Source organism: Rhinatrema bivittatum, chromosome 8 (genome assembly GCF_901001135.1).
Source record: "Rhinatrema bivittatum chromosome 8, aRhiBiv1.1, whole genome shotgun sequence".
Lineage (NCBI taxonomy): Eukaryota > Metazoa > Chordata > Amphibia > Gymnophiona > Rhinatrematidae > Rhinatrema > Rhinatrema bivittatum.
In genome coordinates this window covers 87,304,018-87,322,800 of record NC_042622.1, presented here as the reverse complement: position 1 = coordinate 87,322,800, position 18,783 = coordinate 87,304,018, and the positions used below count along the sequence as shown (strand labels likewise).

Genomic DNA, 18,783 nt, shown 5'->3' with positions numbered 1-18,783 from the left:
TTTCCACTATTTTTCCCGGCACTGAAGTCATGCTCTCACTGGTCTATAGTTACCCGGATCGCCCCTGGAGCCTTTTTTAAATATTGGGGTTACATTGGCCACCCTCCAGTCTTCAGGTACAATGGATGATTTTAATGATAGGTTACAAATTTTAACTAATAGATCAGAAATTTCATTTTTGAGTTCCGTCAGTACCCTAGGATGCATACCATCCGGTCCAGGTAATTTGCTACTCTTTAGTTTGTCAATCTGGCCTACTACAATTTCCAGGTTCACGGTGATTTCATTAAGTTCGTCTGACTCATAACCCCTGAAAACCATCACCGGAACTGGTATCTCCCCAACATCCTCATTATTAAATACGGAGGCAAAGAATTCATTTAGTCTTTTTGCAATGGCCTTATCTTCCCTAAGAGCCCCTTTAACCCCTCGGTCATCTAATGGTCCAACCGACTCCCTCACAGGTTTCTTGCTTTGGATATATTTAAAAAGGTTTTTATGAGTTTTTGCGAGTTTTTGCCTCTATGGCCAACTTCATTTCAAAATCTCTCTTCGCCCGTCTTATCAGTGTTTTACACTTAACTTGACAATGCTTATGTTTTATCCTATTTTCTTCAGATGGATCCTTCTTCCAATTTTTGAAGGATGTTTTTTTGGCTAAAATAGCCTTTTTCACCTCACCTTTTAACCATGACGGTAATCGTTTTGCCTTCCTTCCACCTTTCTTAATGCGTGGAATACATATGGACTGTGCCTCTAAGATTGTATTTTTAAACAATGTCCAAGCCTGTTGAACACTTTTAACCTTTGCAGCTGCACCTTTCAGTTTTTTTCTGACTATTTTCCTCAATTTATCATAGTTTCCCTTTTGAAAGTTTAGTGTTAGAGCTGCAGATTTACTTATTGTCCCCCTTCCAGTTATTAGTTTAAATTTGATCATGTTATGATCACTGTTGCCAAGTGGCCCCACCACCGTTACCTCTCTCACCAAATCCTGTGTTCCACTAAGAATTAAATCTAAAATAGCTCCCTCTCTTGTTGGTTCCTGAACCAATTGCTCCATGAAACAATCATTTATTACATCCAGGAACTTTATATCTCTAGCAAGTCCTGATGTTACATTTACCCAGTCAGTATGGGGTAATTGAAATCTCCCATTATTATTGCACTGCCAAATTGGTTTGCTTCCCTGATTTCTCTTAGCATTTCATCATCTGTCTGACCATTTTGTCCAGGTGGACGGTTGTATACTCCTATCACTATACTCTTACCCAACACACATGGGATTTCTACCCATATAGATTCTATTAAGCATTTAGCTTTTGTATGATCTTTATCCTGTTGGACTCTATACCCTCCCGGACATAAAGTGCCACACCCCTGCCAAGTTGATCCTCCCTATCATTGCGATATTTTGTACCCTGATATAGCACTGTCCCATTGGTTATCCTCCTTCCACCAAGTTTCTGTGATGCCAGTTATGTCAATCTCATCATTTGCTGCTATACACTCTAACTCTCCCATCTTACTTCTTAGACTTCTGGCATTGGCATATAGACATTTCAAAGTGTGTTTTTTGTTTGTTTTAACAACCTGCTTTTCAGTTGTTTGGGATAATTCGGAAATCATTAGTTTTGTTGATTTTTTACATATAGGCATATGGACTATGTTTGCTTTTAATGGAACCTCTCTGTTGGGATGCCCTAACTCTCCTGTTTCGTTAGTATCCTTCAAGGATACATTTCTCCGAACCATGCACTGCTGAGTGACTGTCGGCTTTCCCCCTTGTTCTAGTTTAAAAGCTGCTCTATCTCCTTTTTGAAAGTTAGTGCCAGCAGCTTGGTTCCACTCTGGTTAAGGTGGAGCCCATCCTTTCGGAAAAGTCTCCCCTTTCCCCAAAAGTTTCCCCAGTTCCTTACAAAGCTGAATCCCTCTTCCCTGCACCATCGTCTCATCCACGCATTGAAACTCTGGAGCTCTGCCTGCCTCTGGGGTCCTGCACATGGAACAGGAAGCATTTCAGAGAATGCCACCCTGGAGGTTCTGGATTTTAGCTTCCTACCTAATATCCTAAATTTGGCTTCCAGAACCTCTCTCCCACACTTCTATGTCAGTGTCCGCATGTACCACGACAGCCGGCTCCTCCCCAGCATTGTCTATAATCCTATCTAGGTGGCGCGTGAGGTCTGCCACCTTCGCACCAGGCAGGCAAGTTACCAGGCAGTCCTCATGTCCACCAGCCACCCTGCTATCTACATTTCTAATAATTGAATCGCCAACTATGATGGCAGGCCTAACCCTTCCCTCCTGGGCAGTAGCCCTGGGAGACTTGTCCTCGGTGCGAGAGGACAATACATCACCTGGAGAGCAGGTCCTTGCTACAGGATCACTTCCTGCTACACCAGGGTGATGTTCTCCTACTGGGAGACCTTTCTGATCCAAGGCAGCACTAGGGCTGCCAGACTGGATTTGGGACTTGGCTACTATGTCCCTGAAGGTCTCATCAATATACCTCTCTGTCTCCCTCAGCTCCTCCAAGTCTGCTACTCTAGCCTCCAGAGATCGGACTCGTTCCCTGAGAGCCAGGAGCTCTTTGCACCGAGTGCACACTTACAATCTCTCACCGGCGGGTAAAAAATCATACATGTGAACACTCAATGCAAAAGACTGGAAAGCCTCCCTCTTGTTGCTGGACTGCTGCCTTCATCTTAGCTTTATTGAGTTCCTAGTTAAGTTTAAGATACTAAGGGAGTTGGAATGAGAGTAGTTTAAATTTACAGGTGAATTTACTAATTAATCAGCTAGTGTCCTACAAGGGGATGATTTAAACTTTCAGTAAGGGCTGGTACAATAGTATGATTTAGATAAGACCCTGATTGATTTTTGATGAGAAACTGTCTCGTGCCGAAAAATCAAGGGTTGAGTGGGTGGGAAAGAAAGATACTGGAATTAACTATCTCTGGCTTGCTTTATTACTTCAGACACACACAAACTCTAAAGAAGATTTCCCTTAATTTCACCTTTCACCATACTTTTATAAGCTTGGAGAAGACACGGCTGAGGGGGGATATAATAGAGGTCTTTAAGATCATGAGAGGTCTTGAACGAGTAGATGTGACTCGGTTATTTACACTTTCGAATATTAGAAGGACTAGGGGGCATTCCATGAAGTTAGCTAGTAACACATTTAAGACTAATCAGAGAAAATTCTTTTTCACTCAACGCACAATAAAGCTCTGGAATTTGTTGCCAGAGGATGTGGTTAGTGCAGTTAGTGTAGCTGGGTTCAAAAAAGGTTTGGATAAGTTCTTGGAAGAGAAGTCCATTAACTGCTATTAATCAAGTTTACTTAGGGAATAGCCACTGCTATTAATTGCATCAGTAGCATGGGATCTTCTAGGAGTTTGGGTAATTGCAGGTTCTTGTGGCCTGGTTTGGCCTCTGTTGGTAACAGGATGCTGGGCTTGATGGACCCTTGGTCTGACGCAGCATGGCAATTTCTTATGTTCTTATGTTCTTAGCCTCAATTTGTACTTTTTCTTCCCAATATCTTTCCCCTTTCCTCCTCTTCCCCCCCCCCCCCCCACTCTCCCTTTGTTCTTAGTGTCCTGTGTGATCCTCTCTGCATCACACCAGACCACAATATTCACCAATCTACAGGCAGGAAGAAAGCAGGATCCGTGCTTTTTACCTTCTTCCTCCTGGGCTGATTGTGCTATAGTGTTTGACTGCACAGGCCTGGTATTGTAAAACTATAGGGTGCTGCATGACTCAAATTTTATTTTAAATCCAGCAGAAGAGGAAGCAAGCAGTCGCATATAAGAAGCATTGTAATTGCTTTCCTGTTGCTGGTAGAAGGTTGATAATGCTGAGAAGGGGTTGGGTGGACAGTGTAGTAGTAACTCAGCATCTGCTTTGGCTGCACCCTAGATGTTTCGTTGACTTATGCCTCACTTCACCCCCCCCCCTCCCCCTGCTGTCCAGATCTGGATCTTTTGATGCGGACTGTTCCTTTCCTTGGAGCCTTCTCAGATTGCTAGCCACAGGATATGAAACACAGTTATCTTCTCATTCAGTGCAGGGTTTATTCATAACATAAAAGGTAACCGGTTCTAGTCACCTTCATTAACTTGAATATAACTATATAACAGCAGGGTCACAGTCCAGTCTCTGTCAGAATATTCCATTAGCTGTATATTACACATACCACCATCAGATGTTCAGGGTTACCAATCTTCTTCATCCCAGAGTCCAGCCTTCAAGTTTGCCAGGAGCACTGGGGGGATATCCTCAGTGATCCCATTATGATCTCCCAAGGACCAATCCATGTCCTCTGGGGTGGGGTTACAGGTCTGTCTGGCTGAAAGGTATGAAAGCCACCTGAGATTATTTGGCTGCAAGCAACACTCACCCTGTGGCTCAATCACAGACCCACTAACAGAGTAGACCCTGGCTCAGGCAGGTCTGGCTCTTTTGTTTTCCTTTGAAAGCCTAAAGCAGATAAATACAAACAGGAACAGTTGAGACTCTCGGCACTATTGAGCAGATTCAGGGAATGGGTTCTGAGCCTCTAGCAAGAAATCACACAACAGATGGGGGAATTCTCTAGTAGCAGTGAAATATCCAGCACGGGAACTTGCAAAAATAATTCTCCATATTTAAGAACAAAAAAATCAATTTTATACCATATAAATTGGAGACTGAGTTGGGAGTGTGTGGGATAGTTTTTCATTTTTTGTGCATGTGTGATAGATTTTATCGCTTCATCTGCTAATGTACATCTCCATCTCCGTCTCCATTTGTGCAGTCCTCAGTAGGTTGCTCTTCTCCATTCTCCTTAAGTTAAGTTTGTGGTAGTGGCCACTGAGTACGTGAACCATGATCTGTATTTCAGTTTTCATTTGCTGTGTTTCCCTTCCTGTTCCCTTCCAGGTTTACGAATTCCTAATGACTTTCTTCAAGGCCACATTTAGACCCCAGTGACAGGACACTGGAGTTGCTACAGTCCTTGTAAACTTTCCTGTCCCTCCAGCAGACCCAGGCAGGAAAAGAGCCAAAGTCTCACTTGAACACAAGGTTTCCTGTCTGAAAGCATGGTGTGGTCAGCAGGCCAACTTGATCTATTATCATTTTAGCTCATGAAATTGAATTGGATCCAAGAAAATTGATCTTGCAGATTTATTCCAGTATTCAAATACTGTTTTTAATAAGAAACAACAAATCATGGTTCATGTGTTATCTTCTGTAAATGGTACATTAACTGCCTGTCATTTTCACCTCTGGACAACAAAGTTCATTGTCCTATGACAATCTCTGAAAATGTTAATTCATTAGACAGCAATTGTTAAAATGATTTTATGTATCTAATTAGTTTCTCACTTGTTTAAAAACATATGCAGCATTCTAACAGTCTATATATATATATATATATATATATATATATATATATATATATATGATTTTTTTTTTTAATGAAGAACTAAATCTGAACCAGAATTGGATTACAACGAAGATGATATCGTGACCTGCAGTCAGATCGTGTATAACTACAACATAGAAAAGCCAAAGAAGGTGAGAAATAATGTGCCTCACTTTCCTGTTCTTGGTAATGGTGGGGCAAAGTCTTTTTTTTTTCTTTCTGTATTTAAGTTCACTGAAAATGCACTGGTCACAGTAAGTGTAAGCTGAATTTAAAGACTGTTAATCTAATTTCTCTACTAGTTTCAAATTTCCATGAAAATCTGTGAGCAAGAAATTGAGGAAACAAGTCTATGCTGCAAATTTGTGTCTGCTTTCTTTTTGCTATTGCTAGAGCCATCCTGTTCTCAGTAGAAAGCATTTTACTTGTCAGAATTGTGCCTCATGGGGATTCTGGGACACTTAGGATAGTACAGCAATGCTGAGCCATTCTGTGTATGAAGATCTTTGGAAGATACCACAATGACAAGAGCTGTTCCTTTCTGATTTTACATATATACTTTGATCTGGTAGAGAATAGTATCATAGTAAATGATAGCAAGAAAATACCCAGGTGGTCATCCAGGTGGCTCAGCAAGTTACTTATGGTAGTAACTGCCGTTCCATGCAGGTTAATACAGGTTACCCCTTTTCTTCATTTCTATCTTGTAGCTATTAGGGATCCTCTGTGTTTATCCCATGCCCTTTTGAAATCCATTACAAAATGTTCTTGATGTTGGTCTAGAGCAGTGGTTTCTCAACCTTTTTTCGGCCGGGACTCACCTGACAGATGGTTCTCACAACCGTGACACACTGAACATGTGACTGTCATGAGGCTATATGTAAACATACACTCTGCATTCACGGGACTCCCCTTGACCCCTAACAATGGATGCAGAGCAAAACTAGGGCATTACCCACAGAACTCACCATGCAAAAAAAAGATGTTCTGATGACATCTCAGTAAAAGCAAAACAAACTCCCTTTACTACCAGGCACAATAGCCCTCCTTATGAAAAGGCAATAATTTACCACTAATGCATATCCTATTGAGAAAGCACAACAAATAAGATTGATACAATTGCCTACATGCTAGTAAAATACCTTACCTCAGTCACACACCCAGAACTGACCTTCAAGTACAGAAAAACCACAAATTATAAATATGGATACAGAAACTGGAATGGAAAACCAAAAAAGTCACTCTGCATGTAGTGCAAACCTGGAGAAATAGAAAGAGAAATATAGCACCTAACACAGTCCCAGGATCTGCAATAATGCACAGAAATTAATCTGCACAAAGTAACACCTACATTATGGAACACCTAAACAACCCTATCTATGAAAAGGCAACACTACAAAAATTAAATCAGGTCCTAACACTAATACACCTCCTATTAGGAAAACAGAACAAGCCAAGCTGCTATAGAGCCCCACACAGAAATAACTGTAAAACTATATTAATAAATTGTTTCAAAACAAGCTGATGAACAGAATAACGTCAAACAATTAAAACTCATAAAATTATTAAAAATTGTCCAAATAGCAATAAAATATTTCAAAACAGCAGACACATCACATAATACTCAATAATTAAAATGGCAGTCAATCAAGAAAAATAAACTTAAAATGCAACCTTTACTTACCCTCTCCACCTACTCCTTTCCCTTGAAAGCACATACCAGGAGCTGCAGCGGCTGCTGAAGCTCTGTCCTTACGGTCCTCTTCTTTAGGGCCCACAAGTTACTCACACACACCCAATTAAACCTACGACTAGTCTCTGCTCACACACAACCCAGTCACTTCCCTGCCAGTCTCTCTCTCTCTCTCTCTCTCTCTCTCTCCCACACACACACACCCCAGTCACCTCCCGGCCCAGCTCTCTCCTCTCTCTCTCTCACACACACACACACCTCAGTCACCTCCCTGCCCATTCTCTTCTCGCTCTCTCTCTCTCACACACACACACCCCAGTCACCTCCCTGCCCAGTCTCTCTCGCTCGCTCTCTCACACACACACACACCAGTCACCTCCCTGCCCAGTCTCTGTCTCTCACACACACTTTGCTTAGAGCTGTGTACCCCTTTAATTTTGCAGTAGCAGATTTCCCAGTGCTGTCGCTGCCTTCTCAGCCGCACTGAAGCAGCAAACATTTATTTTAGAAAAATATGCCACAGCACTCAAGCCTTTCTTCTGGCTGTCGGGATATTCCCTAGGCTCCCGCGGCCCCCCCATCTGCCTGCTTTTACGGCCACTGGGAGCTCCAATTGCCCCATCTGTAATCAGCATGGCTGAGTGCCACTTTTACTTTAAACGCGGTTCATTGTTGTATGGGGGGGGGGGGGGGAGGGGGAGAATCCCCGGAGCAACCGGCCTTTTCATGCTTGTGACTCACTGTCACTTTGGGGAAGCCCGTGGCGGCCACAGGGTCTGGCTTCTTCACCGCCACAGGCCTGGACACTGCCACTCCTCCCAGCCCCCCTCAAACCACCCCACCCCCCTGGGCTATGAGATGCCTCCCTTCTTCCTGCCCCTCCGGCCAGTCAGAGGCTTCCTCCTCCCACTGGCAGGAAGAAGGGAGGAGGCTTCCAATTGGCCCGCGGGGGCAGGAAAAAGATAAAGGGAAGTATAACTGGGGCTGTGGGACATCAGGAGCCGCAACACACCAGCTGGTGCTTGGCGACACAGTGGTGTGTCGCGACACACTGGTTGAGAAGCGCTGGTCTAGAGTCTGCCCTCCTAATTCTACAGCTTTCTTTCCATTGGAAAAGGTCTGATTCTTGTGCATTATTAATACCCTTCAGGTATTTAAGTCTCTATCTTATCTCCCCTGTCCCTCTTGTCCTCTAGGGTATACTTATTTAAGTCCTTCAGTCTCATAAGTCTTTAAGTGCTGACCCTACACCATGTTTGTCACATTTCTCTGGACTGCTTCGATCCTTTGAGATACGGTCTCCAGAAGTGAATGCAGTACTCCAGGTGAGACCTCACCAAGGACTTGTATGGGACATTATTACCTCCTTTTTCCTGCTGGTCATGCCTCTTTATGCAGCCCAACAATAGTTATTAATAATCTCCACTCAAAGAGTTGTCCCACTTTACACTACAATGTTCCCATTCAACCCCCCTCAAAATTATCATTAAATATATCTCTACGGGATATAAGTTTTTATTTATCTATTTTATTTATTTTCTTTGCTTCACCAATATCTATTCTTATTTTTTTCAAAAATAATTTTTAAAGATGGAAGTGGAAGTCTCATTCAATGACCCTTTCAATCAACTTCAAATCCATTGAGTTAATGTTGGTCTGTAATTTGTATGCTTAATCATTGACATTCCACCACACCATCCTATTTTTTTTATTCAAAACCAAAAATATATCCCACCCGTTTGTTTTTTTACTTATTTCAATATTGAAAATGCAATTTATTAGTTATTTAAAAGTTTTCCGTCATTTACGTAACTTATCATTATGTCTTACTCTGTTAATTGAGAGAGAGGACAATTAACAGAGTTGCAAGACATAAAGATTCCTGACTCCTTTCAATTTGCTGGTGGTGATATCCCCATTTCACAGACAGTCCAAAATCTTGATGTCATTCTGGACCCAAAATTAACCATGATTCTTCAGATTAAAACTATAGTAAAAAAGTTAAAAAATAAAATAAAACAAAACTAATTTTACAAACTCAGAATACTGCGTCACTTGAAACCTTTATTGAAATCCACAACTTTCCATACAGTTCTTTAAACCTTAAGTTTTCCATGCAGAATAATTATTTATTTATTTATTTATTTATTTATTTGATGCTTTTTTGATACCGGCATTCATGACAGTCGTATCATGTCGGTTTACAGAAAACTGGGGAACAATAACCTTAAATACATTAACATAGTAAAGAAGTAAAAAAGTTACTGTCTTTACTTTGGATTACCTTAAACTGCTATCAGACCACTAGAAATTATCCAAAATTCATCTGCTCGCCTACTTACAGGCGCATCAGTTCGAGATTACATTGCCCCCATTCTGAAAGAACTACTCTGGCTCCCCATATCATGGTATATCAAATACAAAGTTGCTGTTACAGTTCATAATTTACTTCACAATGTCTCCTCTCTGTGGATTACTTCCATCCTGTGAATACACACCCCAGCTCACACCCTACAGTCTGCTAGGCAATCTCTTTTAGACATTCCCTCTTCTAGAGCAGCCAGGCTGTCAATAACCTGAGAACACTCCTTTTCCATATCCAGCCCCACACTTTGGAATACTTTCCTTTTATCTCTGAGGCTTACACAAGACTCTAAACAATTCAAGAAGCTCCTTAAACTTTCTCTGTTTAGCGATACTTTTCAGTAATCTGTGTTGTCCCGGGTTACTCCACTCCTTGTTTTTACTATTTTATTTTGTTGTCTGACTCTAATATTTTTGTGAGTGTCTCTTTGTACCACATCCCGGTATCTTCCTGGAGGGATGGATAATAAATGCGATTAAAAATAAATAAATCCAATGTTCCCTTTTTCGATCTGTTTACATCAGTTCCTCCCCCCCCCCCCAAATCACTGCTTTGTATTTCTGTACCCCAGATGTATGACTCTTATACTTCTTGGCATTAAATCCCAGCTGCCAAAATTTCAACCACTCAAGCTTTCTTAGATCACTTTTCATTCTCTCTGTTCCTTCAGGTGTGTCTTCTCTGTTGCAGATCTTAATGTTGTCTACAAAAAGACAAACTTTTTCTTTTTTGTTTCCATTTAAATTTTATTAAACCAAGAAAGTTTTATAAATATCCAAAAGAACAGAGCCAACATATCTATACCATTCATAATAGTTACTTCAAAATAACTATACAGCATCGTACCTTACATAAGCCCAGAAACCCCCTCCGCCCCCAACCCCGCCAGCCTCCCCCTACCGAGTTGCCTCAAAAGAATCAATCTTTACACAACATACAAAAGCACTTTTTACAGTCTAGGCGACAGTAAATCCTAGTTCCCTGTACGTACCCGGATCAGTCCAGACCTTGGGTTATGTCCCCCTTCCAGCAGATGGAGTCAGAGCAAAAACTGAAAGGATACCCACCTATAAGCAGGTGCACTCTCTGCGTCCCCTCAGTATTTCCTCTGACTCAGCAAATGAGGGTTACAACTGCGGTTGCCCCTGTGTGTGTTGAGAGAATAGTTTTCCTTTCTTGTTTGTCTTTCTACTTTGGATGGAGCAAGTTTAAAAAAAAAAAAAAAAAATTAGACAGATACATGTGAGGGAATTCATAACTATTTCCTCAGCAGTGAGTCAGCTTGCAGACTGATCCCTTGGTGCTGACTCATTTACCAGGTTTGGGGTGTAAGTTGTGTGGCTGTTGGGGTGAGTTCTCTCTTATGTTCTCTTTATTTTTCAGGGATTTCCTTTCTGTCTAACTAGGGGTGTAAGTTGGTGGTCCAACCTCTCCCCCGTCGACCCGACTTGCTGCCCTGAGAAGCCGTTTTTGCCTCGGGGCAGCACAGACAGAGAAGCGGTATTTCTCTGTCATATTAAAAAAAAAAAAAAAAAAAAAAAGTTTTGTTTTAGAGCGCCCTGTATCATCGCTCATTGGGTCGGGGCCTTTCTGATTGAGCTCTCCTTCTGCCTTCCTATCAGGCAGCCTTCGGGGGTGAAATTTCTCCTCAGCTGGCCTCGGCATGGGGGTTCCCCCCATGCCGAGGTCGACGCGATGTAGCGCCTGTGGAGAGCTCGCTTTGCGGCTCTCCCGGGCAGGGCTTTGCACGAGGTGTCTCCCCGGCGGGGAAGGACCCTCGAGCCCAGGAGTACGCTCTTCTTCGCGCGGCCATGCGCGATCTCGGTCTGGGAGGCCGGCCCGTTCCCGAGCAGCGCGGGAACGGCAGCCATTTTGTCTGCAGGGGAGACTGGATCACCTCAGCAAGATGCGATTGCAGACCTCGGCCATTCGCCCTCCCCTCCAGTTCTGATTCCAGCCCACCTCCCAGATGAGGAGACATCTCCGGGTGATCCTCCTTCAGTGCCCCCCGCGTCCGTGCCTCCCCCCCCCCCTCCCCCCCACCCTGGGGGTTTCTCCAGAGCCATTGTCAGCTGAGATTATCTTTCTTATGCACAATACTTATTTGGCTCAGCAGAGCCAGCCTCAGAATCTAGCGTCAGTTCCTCCACCTCCCAAGGTGCCCAGGTTGGTGGATCCTTTCCCTGTGCCACCCTTAGGAGTTTTTCAGGGTCCTAAAGGGGCAGTCATTAACCAGGGGGCTCCCAGGGACCAGTTGGCTCTTAAGGGCCCTCCCGAGTTCGGATGGTATCTCCACCGGTCGCCCCGAACGCGACTCCTGCTCTAGACCCTTCATGGTACCCAGATCTGGATGATCAGGGGTCCCAGGCACAAATGGAGGGAGATGACCCCCGTGTTTTGCGGCTTTTTCAGCAGGACGAGCTGGATCCCATCATCCCGCATGTTGTGGACGAATTGGACATTGACCCTGCTTCGGAGACCACGGGTCCACAGAACTTGAACAAACGAGGAGACCCCATTCTAGCTGGTCTTCGGCCTCCGGCCAAGACTTTTCCATCTCATCCCACGATATTGGAATTACTTTCCCGGGAATGGGACACTCCGGAGGCATCGCTCCGGGTAGGCAGGGCTATGAATAAGCTTTATCCACTCCCGGAGGACTTCCTAGAGCTCCCAAAGATTGATGCTTCTGTGACTGCGGTCACGAAGAGGACTACCATTCCTGGAAGTCTATCTGAAGAGGATTTTTGAAGTCTCCGCCTTGGGCGTCCGAGCAGCAGTCTGTAGTTCGTTCATGCAAAGAGCAGGTCTCAGATGGGTACAACAGCTCCTGGGAGCTCAGGACCTACCTCCAGATGAAGCACAGCAGGCGGAACACCTAGAGGCTGTCATAGCGTATGGGGCGGATGCCTCTCGCCCCCAACAGCGTGGGACTATCTGCAGGTCCTCTGTACTATGGCTTCCACTATAGATGTGGTCCCATAGGCTTCTGCGCATATGCGCACTTTGCAGAGGGCATTGCTTTACCGCTGGAAGCCGGTGTCCCAGGAATTTCGGGCACCCCTGCCGCTGCCGGAGGTGGCCAATCACAGCCTTTCCTGGTGGCTCCACCTGGATCATTTGTTGCAGGGGATGGAGCTGGAAATCCCACAATGGATCATAGTTACCTTAGATGCCAGCCTCTCAAGTTGGGAGGCAGTGTGCTGGAGGAACTCAATACAGGGACAATGGACGGCAGTACAGTCTGCATGGCCCATCATTCGCCTGGAGACCAGGGTGGTTCGCCTCGCCCTGAGACAGTTCCTTCCTCTGATTCAGGGCAGGGCTGTAAGGGTGCTCTCAGACAACGCGACCATGGCTTACATAAATCACCAGGGAGGCACAAGAAGCCGGCATGTCTCTCTGGAGATGGACAGCCTGCAGGAGTGGGCGGAACGCCACCTCTCCCGTCTAGCGGCTTCTCATATAGCCAGGGTGGACAATGTCCAAGCGGATTTCCTGAGCTGTCAACGCATAGACCCAGGAGAGTGGGAACTCTCCGAGGAGGCGGTGGAGCTCGTTTTCGGCAGGTGGGGAGTTCTCCATCTGTACCTCATGGCCACTCAAAAGAACACGAAGGCCCCACGGTTCTTCAGCTGCAGAAGGGAGCATGGCGAGGAAGGCGTGGATGCTCTGGTTCTCCCGTGGCCTCAAAAGATCTTACTCTACGTGTTTCCGCCATGGCCTATGATTGGGAAGGTACTGCGAAGAATAGAGTCCCATCGGGGGGGTGGGTGATTCTGATAGCTCCAGAGTGGCCTCGGAGGCCATGGTTTGCGGACCTGGTCAACCTCTGGCCCTTTGGCTCAGGCACTTGCCGAACCTTCTCCACCAGGGTCCCGTATTTTTCGACCAGGCATATCGCTTTTGTCTTGCGGCTTGGCTTTTGAAAGGCACCGACTGAGGAGACGAGGGTACCAAGAGGATGTTATTTCCACACTTCTCAAGGCTAGAAAGACTTCCACTTCAATCTCATATGTCCTAGTCTGGAAGGTGTTTGAAGCTTGATGTGAATCGGTGCCGGTTCTCCCTCGTCAAGTGTCTGTACTGCAGATTCTCTCCTTTTTACAGCAAGGACTGGATAATGGACTGGCCTACAGTTCCCTGAGGGTACAAGTGGCTGCCCTGGGAGCTCTGATTCCTCGTCTACAGGACGCTTTTCTCTCGTCTCAACTGGACATAGTCCATTTTCTGAAGGGAGTGAAGCACTTCAAGCCACCAGTGCACACAGTTGCACCTTCGTGGGACTTGAATCTGGTTCTTCGAATCCTCACCGGACCACCTTTCGAACCCTTGAAGAGGGCATCTCTGAAGGATCTCACGCTCAAGACAGTGTTTTTGGTGTCCATTTCATCTTCCCAGAGGATTTCGGAGATTCAAGCCTTATCTTGTCGAGAGCCTTATCTTCGTTTCACAGATTCAGGAGTCTCGCTGACCACAGTACCGTCTTTTCTACCTAAGGTCGTGTCGACTTTCCATTTGAATCAGTCGGTGGAGCTTCCCTCCTTCTCTGACAAGGATTCCAGGGAGCTTCGGTGCCTCGATGTCAAACGTGTCCTCATTCGATACCTGGAGGAGACGAATGATTTCCGTCTCTCGGACCATCTGTTTGTCTTATGGCACGGCCCCAAGAAGGGACACAAGGCAACAAAAACCTCCATTGTTCAGTGGTTAAAAGAAGCTATTTCCTCTGCCTACATCGGGGCAGGCAGTTCTCCTCTGGAGGGTATTAGAGCTCATTCGCTCCGGGCTCAAGCGTCGTCTGGGGCAGAAAGTCGTTCGGTTTCTCCACAAGAGATATGTCGTGCGGCTACTTGGAAGTCATTGCACGCTTTTGCGCGTCACTACCGGCTGAATCTCCAAGCACCAGTATTTGGCTCTTTTGGTGCTCTGGTAATTCGAGCTGGGCTATCAATGGCCCACCCTTTGTAGGGAAGCTTTGGTACATCCCAAGGTCTGGACTGATCCGGGTACATACAGGGAAAAGAAAATTATTCCTTACTTGCTAATTTTCGATCCTGTAGTACCATGGATCAGTCCAGACGCCCGCCCTAAGGTTAAGAATCTATTGGGGTTACAGGTGTAGGGGTGTCTAGCGGCTCGATTACTCAGGTCAGATTATTCAGTACTGTTTTGTAGGGTGCTGATCGTTCTTTTTTCAAGTTGATGTTTCTGGCTGTTTTGTTACTCATTCCATGTTACCAATTTTGTTATTTGATATCTTGCTCCATCCAATACTTTATTCCTTGCTTTGATACACTTCATACTGAGGGGATGCAGAGAGTGCACCTGCTTATAAGTGGGTGTCCTTTCAGTTTTTGCTCTGACTCCATCTGCTGGAAGGGGGACATAACCCAAGGTCTGGACTGATCCGTGGTACTACAGGAACGAAAATTAGCAGGTAAGGAATAATTTTCTTATATTGCCACATTTTAAGCAATATGTAAGTATTCGGTTAAAGAACATAATTTACTAACTGTCAGAGTTCTTATAGGTTTCCAACCAGTGACAGTATGGCTCCCATGTCTTTTGGAATACCATCAATGATCTATTTTTTTGTAGCTGTCATCTTATCCAGTACATATGTTTTATGAAACCACCCCTTAATGGATAAGATGCTCGGAATCCCAGTATCTTTCCATTTATAAGCCATCTCACACTTAGTAGCCAGCACTAGCTGCATAAGGAGTTTATACCTAATCTCAGTTAAGCTCTGGTCAGTAATCCCAAGTAAAAATAACTTTGGATCTCTAGCCACCAAGAGACCTGTTAGTGTTGCAAAAAAATGAGAAACCTCATCCCACATTTTCCCCACCACAGGACAATTCCACCATACATGGAAAAACAATCCCCTCTCCCCACACCTTCTCCAACAACTACTGCCTGCCTGGGTACATCCATTGCATTCTTTCCAGTGTCAGATACCATCTGTACAACATTTTTGTACTCAACGTCCATTATTCTAGCTTAAATAGAGCATTTTTTTGGTAGCCAGAAAGCAGAGATCTTATACTTCCTCACCCAAAGTTTTCCCTAAATCTTTTTCCTAAGCCCTGATATGAGACAGTGGATTTAAGATCTCCATTTAGCATCCCGTATATTTTGGAAATCGGTCTGTCTAGTTTATCCACCTGATCACATAGATCTTCGAGCAAGGTCTTTCCTTTTTTAAGATCTAGCAGAATTCTCTTGATTTGCAAAATGCAACAACTATATCTATCTTTATTTATTTATAACTTTTATATACCGAGGTTCAATTAACAGAATTAATTATCACTTCGGTTTACATTACAACCAGCAAACGACAACAATGACATAGTCTTGTCTTACATTGAACAAGGTAGAGAAACCTGGATAAACATAACTTGAGATAAAACAGTGAAAGTGTTTTGAATTACATTGAACAGAGTGGAGATAAAACTTGTAAAAACAACATATGGGAGAAGGTGAAGTGAAAGCGTGGTGAGATGTACTCGAAGGGTGAAAAAACCGGTATGGCGGGGTTGGTTAAAGGGGTGAGAAGGGGATGAAAATGGCGGCTTTGTTACAAATACTTAGGATACTTGAGGGAACGCTTAGGTCAGGACAGACAGGTGGGCTGAGGAGGAAAAGAGTGGTTATGGGAAAGCTTGGCCAAACAGCAGTGTCTTAAGTCTCTTCTTGAAGGTGATTGGACATTGTTCAAGCCTTAGGTCAGGTGGGAGCAGGTTCCATTGCTTGGGGCCGGAAGCGGACAAAGCTCTTTTGCTTAAGGACGTTTTGATAGTAGATGCTTGAAGAGTACCTCTCTGGGCTAGTCTTAGAGGACGGAAGGAGGAGTGGAGTTGCAAAGGAATTGTGAGGTCCAGTGGAGTGATGTTGTGAATGACCTTGTGAGTAACTGTTTATAGTTTATAAAGGATTCTGAACTTTATTGGGAGCCAATGTAACTTCTTTAAAATCGGAGTTATATGGTCCCTTTTATTGGATTTTGTGAGAATCCTTGCGGTTGTGTTCTGTAACAACTGGAGTGGCTTAAGAGAGATATCTGGCAGGCCGTGAAGAAGTGCATTGCAATAGTCAATTTTTGAGAAAATGATAGATTGTAAGACTGACCTGAAATCCTGGAAATGGAGGAGGGGGTCTTAGCCTTTTTAGAACTTGGAGTTTGAAGTAACACTCCTTTATCATGTTGTTGATGAAGCCTGTGTAGCTCATTTGGCTGTCCATGATTACCCCGAGGTTTTTGACTTTGGGGGAAAAGGAAGGAAACGCTGACGGTTGTAGGTTGTTTAGCGGTCTGCTGCCATCTTGTGTGATTAGTAGGAACTCTGTCTTGTTGGCGTTGAGTATCAAATTGAGGTTCGAGAGGAGGTTATTAATGGAGAGTAGACAGGCGTTCCAACGGAGAATGGTTTTTTGCAGAGAGTCGGTAATCGGTGTCAGGATTTGGACGTCGTCTGCATATAGGTAATGGGTTAGCTTAAGCTCAGAAAGAAGTTTGCAAAGCGGGAGAAGATAGATGTTGAATAATGTGGGGGATGACGATGATCCTTGTGGAACTCCAAGGGTGGAGATGAAAGGGGGGAATTCTTTGCTGTTGATCTTGACTTTATATTGCCTATTTTGAAGGAAGGATTTGAACCAATTTAGGACAGTGTTTTTGATGCCGATCTCCGTTAGTCTTTCAATGAGACACTGATGGTTCACTGTGTCGAATGCAGCCGATAAGTCTAGGAGAATGAGCAGGCAGGGCTGTTTCCTTTCTAGGTTCATGAGGATGTTGTCTGAAAGAGATATAAGGAGGGATTCCGTATTTCTAGCTTTACGAAATCCAAGTTGTGCTGGAGAAAGAATGTTGTTATTGTCCAGGAATTCGGAGAGTTGTTTATTGACTATTCTTTCCAGGATCTTAGCAATGATTGGAAGGTTTGCAATCGGGCGAAAGTTTGCTGGGTTGTCTGTGGAGAGGTTTGGTTTTTTTTAGTAGGGGTTTTAAGATGGCAAGTTTGAGTGGGTCAGGGACATGACCCTGGGCTAAGGAGGCATTGATGATTTGCGAGATAGGCTTGGAGACTTCACTGGCAATCGCTATGAGAAGATTGGTTGGAATCGCATCCAATGGGTGGGAGGTTGGCTTTAGTTTCCTTAGTAGAGTTTCTATTTCTAGAGAGGAAGTAGATTTGAATTCCTCAAGGCATGCCGTATGAGGCGATGAGGCAGTGGGTAATTGCTTAGACTTGGAGATGAGAGGCGGAGCTACGAGGAGAGGATGTGGTTGGCCAGGAGATGTTTTCACTATGCGGGAGGCAAGTAAGTTAGCTATTTTATCCTTGAAATAGTTGGCAAGTTCAATGGATTTGAGTGCTGCTTTGTCATATGGAATTGCTGGAACTGGTGGTTTGGAGCGAAGAAACCAGGGAGAAAAGGGCTTTTGGATCAAAGATGAAGTTGTGGATTTTCTGGGAGTAGAAATCTCTTTTTGTCAGAAGAATGGCGATCCTGTATTGGTGCATGAGAGATTTAAAAGACGATAGGTTTGAGGATGAAGGATTCCTGCGCCAGTTCTGTTCCCTTTTTCTGAGTTTTGAATCTGCAAGAGAATGTCTGTCGGAACATAAAAGCATACTCTGACCACCCCAAGCCCGTCACCGAAAGCAAGCAGCAGGAAATTCCATATGAAACGTGTCTCCAGACTGCTAAAGTCACCCTGGTACATGACAACAGATCTTTAAAATCCAACCCAACCCCCTTTCAAACTTTCATGCCCAAATCAACATTCCCTGCCCAGGTCTATTCCAAACTAACCCAGGGTTTACCATCCTTATTTATATTTAGCTTTTCGCACTTTTTCAGCACTTCAGAGTGGATTACATTCAGGTACTGTAGGTATTTCCCTATCCCCAGAGGGCTTAGAATCTAAGTTTGTACCTGAGGCAATGGAGGGTAAAGTGACTTGCCCAAGGTCACAAGGAGCGACAGTGGAACTTGAACCCTGGTCTCCTGGTTCATAGCCCACTGCTCTAACCACTAGGCTACTCCTCCACTCCACTCCTTAATTCTATGCCAATTGATAATGGCTCGCAATTTGGCACTCCTAGAAACACACCCCCCCCCCCAACTTAGTTTGGTATAACACCCCCTTAGCCATTTGAGGAGGCCTCCTTTTCTAGATGAAACTAAATATTTTTTTTCTGCCACAATTTTAGGAGATGAACCGGGATACTAATTGTGCTATTTGGTTCAAACTCTCCCAATCTAGGCAGTAGATCATGAGAGATTCAGACA

The 18,783-nt window shown here is 44.3% G+C and overlaps 1 protein-coding gene across 1 annotated transcript in view; it reads left to right on the top strand.

Moving 5' to 3' along the window:
• The window catches only part of SETX (senataxin), a 383,775-nt gene that overhangs the window by 123,084 nt on the left and 241,908 nt on the right, over positions 1 to 18,783 (top strand). Inside the window, 1 exon segment of the mRNA XM_029613495.1 lies at positions 5,478 to 5,571. Within this exon segment, the coding sequence (XP_029469355.1) occupies positions 5,478 to 5,571 (94 nt within the window).